Genomic DNA, 18,883 nt, shown 5'->3' on the forward strand with positions numbered 1-18,883 from the left:
GTGTTTGTGTGTGTCTGTGCGTCCTGGTGCCCCCTGAAATAGAACTGTAAATACAGAGGTCTTTGCACATAGTAGGATAAATCTGCCTTACCAAAATCATTCAGCCCCATTTCTTTTTGGTGCTGTGAGACACCAGAGTTGTGCTTGTTATGTACCATTTAAATAAAAATAATAAAGTGTGTGAAAGACTTTAATCTATGTAGAAATATAGTATTGTTTCCCATGTTATTTTATGTTTTCATCAGGGAAGTTGTCAGATTTCATGATTCATGCTGAATTAAACCGTGTGGAATTTGTTACCGCTTTGTAGCTTGTAAAAACTTTGAGGTCGCTCTTCTTTACAGATGTACGGTATGATTGATGCTTTAATGGATCCAACTTTGTACAATTATTCTCTGTAATTTTTTCTTTAATAGTTGAAGATACAATACATATCTCTTATATGCAGAAAATGACTGATGGCCCTTGGAAGAAATAAGAGCAATAATGTTGTGTAAAATGTCAAATATTCATGTATACCATTGATTAAATCAATTATAATATGATATTTATGCAGGAGATATTTATTATGCACCTCAGAGTTTAGACTTTGTTGCTTGGTCAGTTTAAGACAAAGAGGAATTCAGCACAGCCACAAACGTTTATTGGCAGGAAGTTGCACAAACCATAACTCTCTATTTGAGTGTTACTTCTATTTGCAAACATGAGCTAAAGTGCGTGGTTTCAGCGTTTATCTAAATTAAGCCTTTTAAAGTTGATCAGTTTGACCTAGATGTGCAGGGTGAATGATAAAATTACATTTCTGAATGTTAGCTGAATAAACTGACTTATTGTACTAGAGCCAAAATAACAAGCTGTCGCTGCAGAAATATTGTGAAATTAAAAAAGGGTAGCGAAACCGCTGCACAAATCCAGAGAAAGACTAAAGGGAAAATACAAACAACTGATGATTTCAAGAAAGAACAGTGAGACTGAGGGTTTTGGAGAAGTAGAACGAGTCCAATGAGAGTAGGCATCAGCAGCACATAAAACCTTGTTTTAACCCTAATCACTCTATGCCTCTACTCACATAGTATACGTATGTTTTTATTAATATGACAGTTCTTTGGAAAAACAATTATCCTTCACCCTTTCATAGTAAGCTTTTAAATTGGCCTAAAAACCGGGTGGACAATTTATGCTGGCAGCAACAAGACTGCAGTGGTTTCAAGGCTTGGATGTTACTCACTGCACAGGGAACTGTTCCACTGAGCACAAATGGCATTTGTAACATGGATCTGTGAAGTCTGTGATATCTTGGTGCAAGCAAACTATCCAAGTATCACATGAAAGTTCAGCTATTGACAACACACCAACCTCCTGACAGAAGTGTCACTGTGGACATTAGAGCTTCCACATTAAAAAAAAAAGTAATAAAATATTATTACTATCATCACTATATTCTATTTTGATTCTTACAGAAGACATGTCTGTTAAACAAGGTGGCCTTGACAGTTTGGGGATGAAAGCATTTTTGTAACATTTTTCGGGATTAGTGCATTTCACACATTTATAAGTTAACAATACTCTAATTATGGACAGAAATGTATATTGTGGCATTAAAAGTAATACTTTGGCTATTTCTTGCATGCATCAAGTTCCCCACAGTCAGATTGGCTCTATTTTAACATCCTGACACCACTGATTTCCTCCTTGCCCCTAACTAACCATAAGTGGGGTTGCTTGTAAACAATCACCTTGGCTTGACCTGTTTCCATCATGTTGAAAAATGTCACCCGTCAGAAATCCTCCCTCAGGATGACTGAAGGTGGGGCTTCCCAGTCAATTTCCTGTACTCCCTGTGCTGGCTATTTTCATGGCTCCCTCACTTATCATTACTAAATAATAATCTGAAAAACAATATGAGGTGAGATAGTGGGAGGGCAGTGGGAGGAGAGCTGCGGGGCGTTCACTCATAGAGGATATCCTGTACACTTCTTTTATGGAACATGGTGAGCTGAGTGATTTCCTTGATTTCCTTAAACTCTGGGTTCATGTGTGTTTGTGGGGGTGGGTGGGGTTTTGTGCATGTGCGTTTTAGTGTGAGAGTATGCAGGGTTCTGTGCCTGACAGCTGTGTTTTCATGGCGGAAAAATAACTTCTTCACCTCTCTGCTACACTGTCCGTGCCCCCACTTGAGCCAGTCTTGACTAAATTCCTCCAACTCCCATAAAAAAATTTTTTTTTAAATCCTTCTGTCTGCCAAATATGGATCATCCACATGGAACATTTCATAGAATATAAGGAAATGGTGGCTGCCCTACAGAGGACAAAATGACACAGCAACAACGCCACCAAGTGGTAATAAAAATAGGTGTGCAGGGTGTCTGTATGCATCATACTCACTGAGCTCAGCCACCTTATTAACGGTCAAATTAAAGGCTAATTTGCAGAGTGTCGCTCAGCTTGATGTCCAGCCTTAATCACTGTAAGATGGTAGATTAGTCCTTATCCTCTCAGTGCAGACTGAAAACATATGGGCCTGAACAGAAGTTCTAGTGAGTCTCCATTAACACTAAACTAAGCACACATTAAAACCAATAAAGAGGAACTGATTAAAGGAACCAATAAGACCTGCTGATGAGAAATAACTGTGGCAGAAGCTTCTCAGTGGGACAGAGTTATAATGATGCAGATGCAGGACAGTATACGGACTCTGATGCAAGCTAAACATTCCTCAAGAGTCTGCTGTCTCTCGAAAACAGAATCATATTAGCCGACATATGAGCTCTGCTCTCACTCCCCCGTAACTTAAAATAAGCCATCTGCGTCAGTCAGAATTAATCTGACAACTGGACTCCTCATCTTAAAATCCAGTCATGTGATGACAGCATGAGGATTTCATTCTGTCCATCTATCGACGGATTGTACAGTATGTGGGTCAGCTGTAAGTCAGTATCTGACCCAAGGCTGCCAATTACAGTACAGCGGCCAGCTTGCACTGGATGATTATGTATTCTCATTATGGGAAGTTGTCTTTGACAGCCAACCGTATGAGCTTTACTCGCCGTTGCGCTGCATATGGTAGCTATTCACCGATAGTGTGTGCACTTCACAGTGAGCTTAGCTGTAGCTGTTCATTCAATCAGAATGAGAGGAGAAAATTCTTCTGGCTTGTAGCTCAGACACCATCTCTGAGAAATAAATCAGCGGCAAAGCTGACACGCAGACGCACATACAGGCAGAGGTCTCCAAACGGCTGCTCCGGCAACTGACCAGGCAAAGCAAACACAACCAGGGTGGCTTCCAGCCGAATGCCACCACTGAGAAGCTGCTTCCTCTCAAGTTTAACAAAGAAGAGAAAAAAGAAACTCCCTCCCGAGGATAAAACTTCTAACTGTTAAAGTATCGAATAAGTTGGAAAAAGCCACAACTTACCGGCTATTCTGTCTCGCTCCATAACTCAGCGGCCACCTCAAATAACCACATGTAACCTCTCCTTTTTCTCTCCTCTCCTTCCTTCCCTCCCTTTTTTTCCTCATGGAGACTTCCTCTTTCTCCTGACTTAGTCACCCTGTCCCCCACTTTCAACCCTCCCTCTCTCCTCCCTCCTTCTCCTCCCTCTGTCTCCCTTGCTCTTACTTCCCCCATGTTTTAATGTCTTCAGTCTGTCAGAATAACAAGTGAACGGAATAGACGTCCGCGGCCATGTGCTAGTCGTATGGAGTCCGTCTCTCTTGCTTTCTTTGCTCTGTCCCACATACATGTGATGCAGGCTTTTATTACAGAGACATACAAACTGACAATTTTTCATTTTCCTCTTTTCGCTTCTCCGTTTCTCCAGTATTTTCTGTTATTTCCTTGATACTGAAGCTGCCTGCCTTTTGCTTCTTTCTCTCTCTCTCTCTCTCTTTCATACACACACACACACACACACTCCCTTGACACTGAAGCTGTATTGTGTCTTTGAAACAGAGCCTCAGCCCATTTGACCAAAGGTCCTCATCTCAAAATAAACTCGGTCCACTTATTATAAGAGTAAAACTCCACCAGGACATCTTACACTATACCAACATCACACACTCCTATCAAGTCATCATCACCATACTACTTACACTATCACGATGTAGAAACCCACATAAGGCCGTGATCCAAACAACTGGCAACTGGCTCTAAGTGGACTCTAAGTGGACTAAAGACTCCAAAACAATCATCATCTAATGAAACTTCAGTCCGGGTTCCTTAATGCATGAAGTGCTTCTCAATGAGGTTTGTTTACAGCAGCTAATAATCAGTGTTACCAGACCTCAGCCAACAAGCTTGTTGACCTCCTGCACATCAGGTAAGTGCCTCTCAGGTCAGTTCTATAAGCAATGTCTTGATATTTCTCACCAAATGGACACATTGTTATTTTGTGACTCAAAACCAGATTTAGCAGCAAAAATCCCAGACACACACAGACACACAGACACACAGACACACACACACACACACACACACACACACACTACCCCCTGGCCGCTGACCCTCAATTTATAGCTCGCCAGGTCAAGGGCCACTTAGCGCGCTGTCATTTCAGTGAAAAAGTCGCAATCTCACACACGCCCCGTCTTTATTTTTGTGTCAGAGTGAGAAGGAGAACAACACTCAACCGCTCACTTCCTCTTCCTCTTTCTTACAGGGAACATACCTCCTAAACCCATGTCTTCCAGATTTACACATAGCAACAACACTAGCTTTAGCAAGAAGCATAAATATGGCCCAAAACAAACTGTCACACACCCACATGCATGTACTTTTAACCACTCAATCATGCACGCAAACCTTACAGAGTACAGAAGCACACACGGGCAGCTGGAGTCAACAGGAACATCTTTCTTGGGTGAGGCCAGTGCTTGGATAAAGCAGTGATATGACTTGCTGTTTCTCCAAACATGCAGTGATGACAAATGCCTCTTTCTGTCAGACCTGCCCTGACACAGTGTGTGTGTGTGTGTGTGTGTGTGTGTGTGTGTGTGTGTGTGTGTGTGTGTGTGTGTGTGTGTGTGTGTGTTTGTGCGTGTTTAACATTTCAGAAATTGTAACAGGAAGAATTTTCACATTATTTCACATCCTACAACATATATTTATAATATGAATACAAAGTGATAACAGCCAATTCACACACACACACACACACACACACACACACACACACACACACACACACACACACACACACACACACACACACACACACACACACACACACACACACTTGCAACTGCCACTCCTCTGCAGTCCTGGGGCCTTTTCTGACATCTGCAATAAGTGAAGAGAAGCAGAGCAGAGGAGGCAGATTAAGGATATTCAAATGTAACTACACGGTAAGAATTTGAGTAGATTTAGCCCCATCAGGCCCCCGGACTACGATGGGATTACAAACAGGCTTTATTTAGGCCTATTCAGTGTGACTTATATATTTCTTTCATTTTTTTTTTTTTTTTTAGTTGGAATTTGGAACCTTTGGCCAGAATAGTTACTATTAGTTAGTGTGTAAGTCAAGATGTAATTGTATTGACACTATGCCATATATATATATATAGTTGGGGTTGGGGCAGTCATCCTCGGATTCATTTTAATTCGTTAGTGAGGGCTAAGAAAGATAACAAAGCAGCTGAAGTACAGCCATATGCAGACAGTGACCCAAATAAAAATTCTGCTCAAGGAGATTAATTAAACCAGAAGTCTGAATAAAAGCAGAGAAATCCTAAAGGAGTGTTGAATCCATATAGAAAGCAGGACAATGATGCTGTGACAAAAGTGTGGTTTTAAAAAAACAGACATATCTCTTTTGGCCACTGGCTCTCTCTGTCTTGTGATCATTTTTCAGACTTAAAAAATTTACAGTTAATCACAGGGTCAGGGCCAAAAGAACACATGAAACACCTGTTTCATGTGTTCACATGAAACACATGTTTCATATGTTTCATGTCACCAAATGCTTATTTATTTGGTGACTCACTCCCATATGCACCACAAACACATGCAGAATGCACATTAATACATACATACAGATGGTACACTGCTACTGTTTTAATTATTTTAAAGTTGTTAGTAAATTAGTTTGTTGTTTGGATCGAGCCAAATGGCAGTGCTGCCCCAGCATCACACACACATACAGACACACACAGACACGCACACACACACACACACACACACACACACACACACACACACACACACACTCAAACCTGCATCTCAGGTCCACCCTGCCGTGTGCTCTCCCTGGCACTGAACAAAGAGCAGTGACCTAGGCTTTAATGGCAGGCCATTACATTTGAATGATGAGGACCTGTACTTACAAAGATATAAATTACTCAATGAACGACAAAATGAATATAATTAAGCAAGATTATGGGTATGGCATGATTCATTTTACTTGCAATATGAAAATGAAAGCATGGCATAATTTCTTTTAAAGAATGAATGTGTTTCAGACCTTCATTTTTCCTAATAATCTCACATAACCTACTTTAGAGAGGTAAAAATCATCCATGTGTCCTTGGTAAATTATTTGCTCCAGCGCTCCAGAGCATTATCTAAAGTTACACTGACCTTTCAGTTTTACTTAATTTAATATTTTTTTTATTAAACAGCATAAGTATAAATTAAAAGTTTAAAAACAAACAAACATCAATACAGCTCATACTGGCATATTTATTTTTGGAACTATTTTGGTTTTACAACAACATATTAATCCAATGAATAAGCGTAGCTTCACAGCTGCTACACATCTTCAATTTCTAAGGCTTGTTGTTTTCATTTTTTGATCTATTTTTAATCAGATATACTATATATAAAATCATATAATATAATCTAGATTTTTTAAAATTTGTACGTGGGTTTAAACTACTTTTCACAAAGATTTTATTTTATGTGTCCAAAAATTCTAGTGTTTCCTGGTACAAGAAGACACTTCACAGCAGTTTACTTTAAATTAAGTAGTTTAAGCTTGTACAGGACATAATTCAGATGGGCTTGATGCAGAGAAAACAGACTGAGAGGGCCTCCCTTACTCATAACTTTCACTACCTCCCCTCTCCGTCATCCAAACCTGCTGGCGAGATATGGCCAGACCCTCCCACCACACATAAACACACATTTATACAAACATATACACGCTCAACTTACACAAATGCACTCAAACATCCACTTAAAACCAGAGACACACATACACACACAAACTCAAAGGGTTATCCGAGCAGATTAATCTGGCATGATAGTACTTCCGGTAAACACAGATAGAAAACACACACACTCAGCCTTTTCTCTTTTTCTGACTTACATACACATACAACTAATATGTAGCCTATATTTGCAACTGACGAGGGAGATGTTTGTGAGGTGCAGACGGACACGTGCGCTTGTTCACTCATGCCTGACAAACTCAAACACACGCACAAAAAAAAAAAAAGAAAACTGTATCACACATTGACTAAGAGTGGATAGTGAGCCTGGGGTGTACATTAATGTACGCCGTCACTTTCAGAGCATTACCTATGGCCAAATGCGTGACTCAAACATGCTAAATTTAGTTACGTAACAGTTGAACAAAAATCTCCCCAGCATGCCAGCCGACACTAAAGGGATGCCTGCAGGGCAGCGATGCACAGTGAAGGAGAAAGAACAGTGGGAAGAAGATAAAAGATAAAAGGAGAAGAGGAGGAGTGAGCAGGGGAAGAAGAGAAAAATGGTAAATGGAGGAGAAGAAGAAAGGAGATAAGGTGAAGGAGAAGGGGAGGAGGAGGAGCTGGAGTTGCTTGTGTTTTCAGGGGTGAAAAAAATGTGAGACGGATCAAACCACACACACACACACACACACACACACACACACACACACAGACACACACACACACACACACACACACACACACACACACACACACACACACAAACACATACATACACTTTAAGTGTGGAATTGTACATACTGTATGTGCCATGGTGTGCAGCAGTCACACCTTAAGTGATTTTAGGGTACTGGTTTATAGTTCGGTGTCACATTTCACCTGTCGTTATCACCAGCATACAACTAGACAAATGTGTTGTATATTATTAAGTAAGTATGGTGCTTTGATAGGCCTTTTTCATAGAAGCCATTTTGACATGTCAGTAGGAAAAGCTCAGGTGTAAATAAAAAAAATGAATGATGGTTTTATTTTCATTTAGCTGCTTCAATTACAGGGTCCTGGTGTCGTTCATGCTGGCTCACTGCCGCAATGTCACGACTTACTGGGACACTTGAATAGAACAGAGCCATTGTTATCTGTGACGTCTGTGACAAGTGTGTTCGGAGTAAAAGGTCTACGATACAGTATACCCCAAAGTATGGAAATGGCTGTGTGATTAGTAGCAAGCAAAATAAATGAGTTTAAATTCTTTAACTCACCGTGATAGAGAGCGACGATGGAAGCTGCGTTTGTGCTACTGCAAAAGCGAATATAACTGAGTATTTCTTCAGCTTGCTTGATGTCTTCTTTCCTTTAAACAATCTCCACTGAAAACAAAAGCAGCCCAAGCTAACCAATAACAGTTCTTTTGTGGTCTTCACATGTATCTGCCGTAATCACAATGTGTAGTTACATTTTTTTTTAGGTACTGCGTAGCCTATTGTATAGCTATTGAGTCTCCTTCATGCTCAAGTATGAATGTGGCGTCAAGTTTATAGACATGCTGGACACAAATGTTGTAATTCACACTATCAACTACTAAAACTACACTTTGCACTATGACATATTTCCATATGTAAACACACACAGGCATGCTTAACTACACACACACACACACACACACACACACACACACACACACACACACACACACATGCTTTATTCCCTGAAGTCCCCCAAAACCCTAATTTCTCCAAACATAACAGCAGAGGTTCAAGAATCCTGTCTGCACATAGGAGGTGGAGAGCGAAAAGGAGGCAACGGTGTGATGTGATGTGGTGCTTCTGGCCACAGTCTGATGACCTCACCAGAGCGCTACGCAGCACTCATCTCCCCCCTTGCCTTGCTCCATCATACCCACACATAAGTGAGAGAGAGAGAGAGAGAAAAAGAGGCACTGTCCTCTTCATTTGTTACTCTTGCTGCTGCTGCTGCTCCAGCTTACACATCCAACCTGGGACATGTACAGGGACACCACAACTCTTCACATCAGTCTACACAAGCCTAATTTAGTACTGGACCCCATACTCACAGGTAAACCAAGGGGAAATGTATATTTTTTAAACACACATCCCAACTTCTAAATCACTGTGGTTCTTACAACAGATCATTCAGGTGATGGTTCTCAGTGTTTTTCTCCAGTAACAGCTGTGAGGTTAAATTTTAAATCTGGATTTCATTTCTGACAAGTGATCATCTTAAACATGATTTACCATCCAGAATAAGCCCAGGAGTTATTCAGACACTGTTAGACAGTAAGTACACATCATCACTGCAATCTGGAAATAAGTAGGTCTGATTGTATCTCAATTTTCCAATCAGACTTCCCAGCCGGGCTTGATGGCAGCCACATGGCCCCACAAATGATTCCCACTAAATCTGACCGAGTATAGGGGAGAGTAATGAGTGGGATAGCTGGTCTGCTGTTGTCCTCTAATGTGAACTCAGTGACTTGATGTGTTTTTCTTTTTTACGTTGCATCAGATCATTCATGACAATGCATTTCGGGTATAAATGCAAGCTGTATTTCTCAGTCTACTTCCCATTCAATGGTGTTGTATTTCCGTGCTGGGGTGCAGATTCATAGCTGCTGACCTGCTGTGTTAAGTGAACAAAGTGAACCTGGAGTCCATAAAATGTATGAGTAACTGTCTGAGAATTGCAAACATATCATTTATATGCAATTTATAAATTTTTGTCAGGAAAGCCCCTTTGATTTCCCCATGTCTTAATCAGACTTTTGTGGGTTTTCACAACAACTGGAAAGTTTCATAAAATGTTGGTAACATAATTAAAAGTAACCCAACAGCTCAAAAAGCTACATCCATTTGAAAACACACTGTAGTAACACAACAGACTAAAAACAAGGGGTACATTTCGGACACGTTACTGTTAAATGAGATTGAGCAATGAGTGCGAAACAAGACTAACATCATGTCTACACAGAAGGTGTAGCCTGAGCAGCACATTAGCAGAGCAACAGCTGTAGCTAAGGTCCGTGTCTACACAGGATGCATTCAGGCACAGTGCTGAGCTGTAGTTCTCCCATATTTTAGAGGCACTCAGAGCCAAATACACCGTTACTGTAGTAAATCGCAGGAAAATAGACTTGAAGCATAAAGACACGCTTCAAGTCGCATTTTTTGGGTTAGCATTAGAGCGAGTAAAACTTGAGCCATTCCAAGACCTGTGTATACAGCCGAATTGATTTAAATAAGGGCCTATCTGTTCTCTCAGACAAGCGTGAGACAGAAAAACACGGCTGAAACTCTTTCTGTGTAGACTCTACAGCAATGTTACCGTCTCTGTGAGGCTGCATTTAAATAAGTCAGTACTTTGAGATATATGCTATCACCCTAGCACGGCAGTGTGCTCACAATATCAATGCTAAAATGTTGATGTTCAGCAGGTAAAATGTTTACTATATTCACCATCTTAGTTAAACACTAAACACAAAGTAAAGCTGAGCCTGACGGGAATGATTTAATTTGGTCATTAACTGAAGTATTGGACAAATCAAAAATCTGACTTGCCTGGAGGGCTAGAGGAAAAGTCAGGGGATCGACAAAGCCAGTGGGATTCATCCTCTGAGGACCATCCCTGTCTGTAAGAAATTTCATGGCAATCCATCCAGTAGTTGTCGAGATATTTCAGACTGGACCAAAGTGGTGGACTGACAGACAAACATTGCCATCCCCAGAGCCATGCCGCTAAGCATGGCTAAAAATACAACGAAATCCGAAATGAGACAGAACGCAAATGTCCTCTCACAAATTCACAAATTCTCAACTACTGAAGATGTTTCACAGCTCATAATAGTGGGAGTCAAAACAAAGCTAGGAAAAACCCACGGCCAAAGTCATTACTGATGCTGAGTCAGCAACTGGCACGACTTCAAGTCAGCACTGAGAGGAGCTCAGCCAATCATCTGCGAGAACCAGAGAAAATCATGATGATAACCAATACCTGACCCTGTTACTCATGACACACACAGTACACATATGCACAGAGGCATTCTCACACACTTTGTCCAGTCAAATCCAGTTCACAGAAAACCCCATCCCTTAATACTATAACTCACATTGGCTCCTCTTTTCCAGTTCTCTGACAATTTAAATCCAACTTTCAGGTCATTTGGACTGTCAGAGGCTGTAAAAGTGCTAGTAGTGCAGTCTGTGTGTCTGTCCGTCCCAGCATGGCTGTGGTAAAACTGCTGGCTATTTCCTCCTCGCCATAAGGTAATCATTAGATGTGAGAGAGAGAGAGCTAGCAGCAGACTACATAAAATAGGATATCCTCAAAGTTCCAGATCCAGAAGGGGGTCTGTTGTAGCAATTGATAAATACGTGGACCCTATGTGGATACGGCAGATAGAGTAGAAGCCACTGTAGAAGTCCTGGCATCTTTCATCCATCCTGCGGGATTTTTGTAAGAACTCATTTGGGGGTTTTGAGTGGCACTGAAACAAAAACAAGGACAGCCTGAAATGTTGGATTCACAAATCCATATGAAATTTGTTAAACTGGAACAATATATGCTACAGCGTGTAACATACCTCCTTTTGCTTTGTACTGTTATAATCCTCACCGTTTAACGGTGCGCGTTAGCTAATTACGTAAAGTTGAGCTTCAATAGAGTGTGGATGAGAGGAGCAAGGCTTTGTGATTTGGCTGATTATCATAAGGCACAGAAATCAGCCACATCAGCCCGAGGCCTGCTGCTTTCACCTCCATCCCTGCAAATTAGCCTGAACTGATGGAGGGATGCTGCTGGAAAGAGAAAGTGGGGAGAGAGAGAGAGAGGAGAGTTCCTGTGGTTCCCTGTGGCTTCAGAACTCTGTAATCAGCATGCCAAGCTCCTGATGTCTAAATCCACAACTCGGACCCAGACAGTCTACATTTACTCTACACACAAACACACACACACACACACACACACACACACATACTGGTACAGAGACACATGCACACAGACACACACAGAGTGAGCTCCTGACACACGAGCTCTGCAGTGATCTCTGTTCACGTGGAGTTCGGCCAAGGAGCACGTCCCAAATAAATGCAAAACTACCGAGCGTTTCATACATACAGTATCTATGCAGGGTTACAATGAGCCATTACACAATGGACATGTATAATTCATTAGCATCTGAGTTTTCTGATTTCCCAGTTTGACTACTACATTCCCGGTGGAGCCCGACAGATAATGGATTTTTTTACGGCGATACCAGCGTCGTTCTTTGGTGGTTTTTAAATGAGATTTTTTGATAAGGATGCCTTAAATGTGTCTAATAAAAGACTCCGATCCAGATATGAGCAGGGCATTTTACAGCTGGAAAATAAATGAATAAGTGCTTTCTAAAGTGCAAAACATGTAAAAATAGAGAGAACTCCAAAGAGCTCATGTAAAAAATTTAATTGGTTGGAAAATTGTGTTTGTCTTTTACAGCCAACTAATTTCAAGAAGTTAAAACTCTGTAAAAGTATAAGTGGTTTCTATGTTATGGTTGGAACAGAAAAGGTGGGAACTTTTTGCACTTCATCAGCTTTTCTTTAATAACATAGGGAAAAGGTTGACTACATCTCTTTTGTTAAAAACCCTTTCTATTTCTATACACACTTACACAAACAAGAAAATCTCTCTCACACAAGACAAAACATGTTATTCCTTGTACTACATCAAATAATCTGGCAAAGTAACATGTTGGTGTCATTATGGTAAACCCGCATTTTCTAAAATAGCATCTGCTTGTAACATCAGGTGTTTCTTTAATGGGCATGTGGGAAAATCATTCACGACTGGCTGGCTGCTCATCATGATAAGCAGCAGTGACATGGCCCGTTTTCATCCTTATGTTATTCAAAGGGGGGCTTTGTTAAGATGAAACGTCATGATCGACCGTCTCTATTTATAGCCAAACTCTGACACAGTGGCGGATGATGTATGATGTCATACTTGCATTGGTGCGTGCATGTGTACGCACAAATGCGAGGGTACGGGGCACTATTCACCAGAGTAGAGAGATCTCCTTCATTTACACACGTATTGGGTCAGCATTTCAGAGCCCAGGGCTGAGTTGAATCAGATGGGAATTACAGCTGTGAAGAGAGATAAATTGAGAGATAAAACCACAAGAGACGGAGCAAAAACCACGTGTCACTTCCTGAAGTGGGAGGGAAAGGATTAGGCTAATAGCTGAGGGAAAGTTTATCTAAGGGGAAAAAAGGTCAGACCTTTCAGTGAGAGAAACTTTTGTTGTATAACCAGTAACTAAGGCAGCCCTTGGTGGGTAAGACAGTGAGCTTTTGTGCTTGGCATTTACGAAAGAAGACTGATAAAGGTAGTCTAATACTCAAGGTTTTAATGTGATAAGATTATATGAAGAGGAGAGCTTGGCAGCTTGACTCTTACGTAGTGAATTAAATAGACGCTCACCGATGAATAGCAAAGTCTCCAAAGACAGCTTTATTATCGCAGGGAGTAGTAGTGAATGTGACGGCAGTCCAGGCCAATATATGACTCAGACTGAAGGGAATCCAGCTCAGCTGTCACTGAAGAGCCATTGTTTGAAGGGAAATAAAGAGCTGTATTGACTCTGCTCATCTGTTGGTTCTCTATGGGACCTAGTGTTGTGGCTTTAGTGGGAGGATGGATAACATGATGGATGCTACAGTTTAAAGTGTCGTGGCATTTTTAAGAAACCAGTTGGACCCTAATGTAAGATTTAGAGTTATGGGAGTTGAGCAGTGGCCACAGATTAGTATTTTTATTCTTATGACCTGCATGAGTTAAGTGCTGATGCATTTAATCCATTACACAATTAGTAAATTGATATAAATTGATTGACAGCAATTTTTATTATAATAAATTAATGGTGTAAATATTTTACCATTTGCTGGTCACAGCTTTTGTAATGTGGGTATTTGTTGTCTTTCTCTGCTTTATTTCAGTATGTATCTAATCCCTGTGGAAAGCTTGGGCTCTGGTAACTTGTGGTGGTTACTTTTCACAATTTTCTTTAGATTAAACTATTAACAAATACATTTTTAAAATAAATAATAAATCAATCGCTAACAAAAATAAGCAATCACAGCCTTACACGAGTTAAAGTCCAATATTGACTCTCTTTTAGTTCTGTTTTTGGTCTCTACCAACTCCTAAGAGAAATATCTGCCTCTTTATTTGCTAAATGCTCCACTAAATTCAATAGCTTGTCACTGACTGTGTCTGTCTGCTGTTTGGTGCTAAGCAGCCAGTTTACCGTGGGTTTAGAGCTTTTTAGCTGAAAGCAGCTGCTTGCTGTGGCCGAAAACATCTCTGTGAGAGCTGTGAGACTGAACCAAAACAGTAAAGCTAAACAGTAAAGCTAACGAGTGAGCTGAAACTCACTATAAAGCCCCTCAAAGCCAAGGGGAGCTTCAGATTCAGGTGATAATTCTCTGTAGGCTCAAGCGACACCTTTCACAATGTCACATTGCTTTCACATTGTCACTTCATACATTGTTATCATAAAAATATTGATAATTGACAATATTCTTTTAATTAAAATTTGCATAGAATCATTAATTTGGATAACAATTGTCGAACAATGCCAGGTTATGATCATAGCATCGTTATACAATTTCACCAATTAATGACAACAGTGAAGCATCTCTAAGTCCTACTGGAAATATTGAAATTTGTGTTTGGATGCAGAGAGGACCTGCGTTAAAGAGTGGCCTATTCTCATTAAAAGTACATTACCAGTTTAATGCATTAAGTCAGAAATGTAGTGTGTGGGCCAAAGTCTGTACATGCCCCCTACAACATCTAATCCAGTTTACTAAATCCTGGCCATCAGCCCCTCTAGTCTGCTTCAGAGTTCAGAGACGTTCAGTCATTATAATAATTAGCCATTTCTTTATAAGACTGCATCGGGGTAGTCAGTGTATATTGTACGAAGTCTGTGGTTCTAACATGACAACCTAAAAATACTTGAGTGAAGATGATTGTTGGTGAAAAAAAGATCATTGTCATAGAAAAATATGTCTACAGCCAAAGTCATCTTCACCGGGACCACATCAGTCAGTGTCCTGTGTTCCATCCACAAGTCACATCAAGAATGCCTGCCTGAGTTTTTATCAAATCTTCTACCAAAGATGAAAGGTCCAACAAAATCCACATAACCAGCCTCCAGCAAATGTTCACCACAAAGGAGTCTATTCAAGCTGAGGACAAGCCTGTTTTCAAAAACGACCCAACCATGAGAATATATAGCACAGCTGACTGGGATCTCTCATGCGTAGGAAGATAGAAAGGGCAAAGGGGGGAGGAAAAAACACAGTGGATTTACTCCGCTGGGTCTCCCTGTTCATTCAGGGTCAGGTTACTTGAAACCTCAAAACAACATAGGCACATTCAGTTCATTAAGCCCAACAAGCTCCGAGTCTCACCGGCATTACCTAGATGGGAGCCATCATTTTTTTGTTGGTAATCCAAGAGGGGACAACACAATGCTCGCACTTGGAGAGTAAAATTAAGAGTGAGTGACTTCAGATGCATTTTTCACAGAGAGGATTTCAAAATTGAGGGGTATTTCCAAAAAACAAAGCTCTAAAGTGGCTTTTACAGGTAGATTTTAGCCATTATATTGAGCTATTGTACGGCTTCTTGGTATTAAAGAAAAGTAGAGGCTACAGTAGGACATGAAACTTGATGACAACATAAACTGAGAGGGATATGGTATGAAAGGGTTTTCCACATCAAGGTTCCTTCATCTTGGTCTGCGCTTACTATTTTAACAGATGATAACAGCTCTGCACAACTCCACACATCTGCAAACTCCAGCATTATCACACCCTGAGACAGCCCACACAAACTTCAAAATGTAGCAGAAGAATGACAGAACGAGGCTCTTAGGCATAAAAAGAAATGTTACTGCTAATTGGGTTCTCTCTCAGTTCAGCCATGAAATCGTCCAGCCTGACAGATAATTTGACACTTTTAGGTCAAGGTGCTGAATTAAAAAAAAAAAAAAAAACTGCTATGAGCTGTGAACTCAGGAGGATGCAGTGTAGCTGTCTGGTCTCATGGTTTGGCTTTGCCTGGAGAGAGATCCGACTACCAGACACCTTAATGTTCAAAGTGCCTAAAGACAATTTGGTCCTTCAACCCTCCTGGACAGTATGTTAACATCTGGACCCAGACCCACCACCAGCTTTCACAGCAGTCTGACCACCTACTAAGCTATCAATTTACCACTGGCTAAATACAACACAAACAGCTTGATGGTGTTTGTATAGTAGCGATGTGTCAGTGCAGGTGCAGCAGAGATAGCAAGTGACAGTTAGTGATAAAACTCCTTATACAGGCCAGTGCCTCACCTCTAAGTATGACCCTTCCCACATTTCTATTCCATAATAGGTCAAGCACTGATTCCTTAAGGCTCGAGACTGCTGTTGTGTTTGCGATAGTTACTATGCACATGGTAAATACTTTGATGATCTGGATTTTCTGATAATACAGTAAGATTGTAGAAAATCAAACATGGACCATGTGTAATGCAACAGCACAGACAGAGCAGACTTAAATATACAGACTTGAAATTTGGACTTGAGTAAGACTTAAGTAACAGAAATGAGGACTTGACAACTGTGAAACTTGATTTATATATGACTTGACAGCAAAGTTTTGACTTGGCAAAAGCCAACGACATGAAGGCCTTGCGCTGCCAAACACCCGAAATGTAAAGAAAACACTCTTAACATAGCTCTGAAAGGAAAATGTTCAAATCTCATGCCATTTTATTGGTCACCATCCAAAGACCCCTTACAACTTACATGCAACTTGTGCCACATTTCTTTTATTGCTTTATTTTTCTCCTCAACTCATCCGGTATTATTAAATGCTGAGAGAGCTGAGAATACACAGATGGGTCCTGTGCAAAGCCAGAGATGCGTTGTATGACACACAAGCACACACTATATAATCTCATGCATGTGAAATGCAAAAGCAAACATCACAAAAACATGTTCACTGATATCATGAACAAGCAAACATTTAAAATGTTTGTTAAGGCCAAACACACACACACACACACACACACACACATGCAGCACTATGAGAGCGCAGCCTGAAGGGGCCAGTGCATCCAGACAGAAGGTCAGGCTGAGAAGGACAGATGATGATGCACTTCAGGCTTTAATAGCCAAGGGGACCCCAAGGCGCTCCCCTGGGTGCTGTACACTCAGCCGCAAAACACAGTGGTGCAAAACAGCAGAGGGGGCAAAGAGTTTGAGAAGTTGGAAAGGGATAAAAGGATACTTATTATACTCCAGATAATCAGAAATAAAGTTTAAAAGAGAAAATAAAAATAAGCAGACTTGTTATACAGGAATTCATCTCAATAATACAATGATTTCATAAATAATATATCCTCTATATTATATACAGCCTGCGTGGTATTACTTTGACATGCAAAAACAAGTACTTCATAGATCATACTTAAGTTTGTGCCAAAGAGAGGTCACATTTTTATAATTCATCATTTTTATGTATAATTCATACTTGTAATTATTTAGATCACGTGTTTAGATCACGTGATATCTCAGCTAATCAGTACCTGAATTTGGAGTCTTCTTCATGCTCCTCGTCCCTCGGTCGTCGGTCAAAGGCAACTCTGCGGTCCTCAGCGGGAGCCCGGGACTGTCCGTCTGACGCGCCGCCGTTGCCCAAGGACGACACTTGCGCTCTCAAGTTTCCCTGCACTTTGCTCTCGTGCAGCTCGCTCGCGTGATGGCACAGGGTGAGTGCGGGCAGCGGCGCAGACGCAGCTATGCCGTGTGATCGGCTGGGTTCGCTGATGTGCACTTCAGTGGGATGCTGAGAGCCGCGTGACCGCACGACCATGATAAAAGAACTGTGAGAGCACGAGCTGGGGGGGGGGGATGGGGGTCCGCGCTGACGCGCCTTTACGCACGGATCCCAATCGGAGACTACAGTATCTATCCGGGCTTAGACTGCTCACGCCTGACAAAGTAATTATTATTCAGTCACAGCAATGAATAAGCGCTGCCTCGAAATCAACTCGATGTGATGGACTCGGCGGAGGAAGGGGACAAGAGGTCTTGATGCCAAATATGAACCTTTCCCTCGGAGGCTAAACTCTATATCATATACATACAGCATTAAATATATCCTACGATAATAACTGTTGGATAATAAGTGATTATTCTCCTTCCGTCTAATATGAAGCTGTGAAACAAGTGAGCAACTGACTTCGATTGATTGATTGGTGGATTGATTGATTGATTGATGTGGGGCAGGGCCTTTAGTACCGAAGAATGATGGAAACCGAGCCATGCTAAAAGACCTGACACGGAATAGAGGCCGCGGGCCTCTATTCTGATGCCGTGGGGAACTTTCTCATCACTTTTCATGTCACTGCCCCCAACAGACTCACACTCTGCTCAGGTCCTGACCTGCAGAGGGCGATGTGGACACAATCCTCTCTGTGGGTTGGGCAGATACGCTCCCTGAGCAGACACATTGCGGTGCTATTTAACAACAAAGATAACCTTTTCTGCTCTAAGTTGTCCATGTTTCACTGCGACCACAAGCTGACATGTTGAAGCGTACAGTATATTGCAGTATAATTACTGTCCGATGCTGCTCTTTAAAGGTTAAAGGTGAGATTGGAAATACTTCAGTGGCTT

At 41.2% G+C, this 18,883-nt stretch overlaps 1 protein-coding gene across 2 annotated transcripts in view; it reads right to left on the bottom strand.

The window, feature by feature from the left end:
* The window catches only part of LOC120800031 (septin-9-like), a 71,761-nt gene extending 53,934 nt beyond the window's left edge, over positions 1 to 17,827 (bottom strand). The window contains exon 1 of one of the 2 annotated variants that reach the window (XM_040145769.1): positions 17,791 to 17,827. In XM_040145769.1, coding sequence (XP_040001703.1) covers positions 17,791 to 17,812 — 22 coding nt within the window. In that variant the 5' untranslated portion in view covers positions 17,813 to 17,827. Of the gene's footprint in view, positions 1 to 3,417; positions 3,509 to 17,790 lie in introns of those variants that run through there. The other variant, XM_040145768.1, reaches the window with a different exon arrangement.
* Positions 17,828 to 18,883: the final 1,056 nt, after the last annotated feature.

Source organism: Xiphias gladius, chromosome 15 (assembly GCF_016859285.1).
Source record: "Xiphias gladius isolate SHS-SW01 ecotype Sanya breed wild chromosome 15, ASM1685928v1, whole genome shotgun sequence".
Taxonomy (NCBI): Eukaryota; Metazoa; Chordata; class Actinopteri; order Istiophoriformes; family Xiphiidae; genus Xiphias; species Xiphias gladius.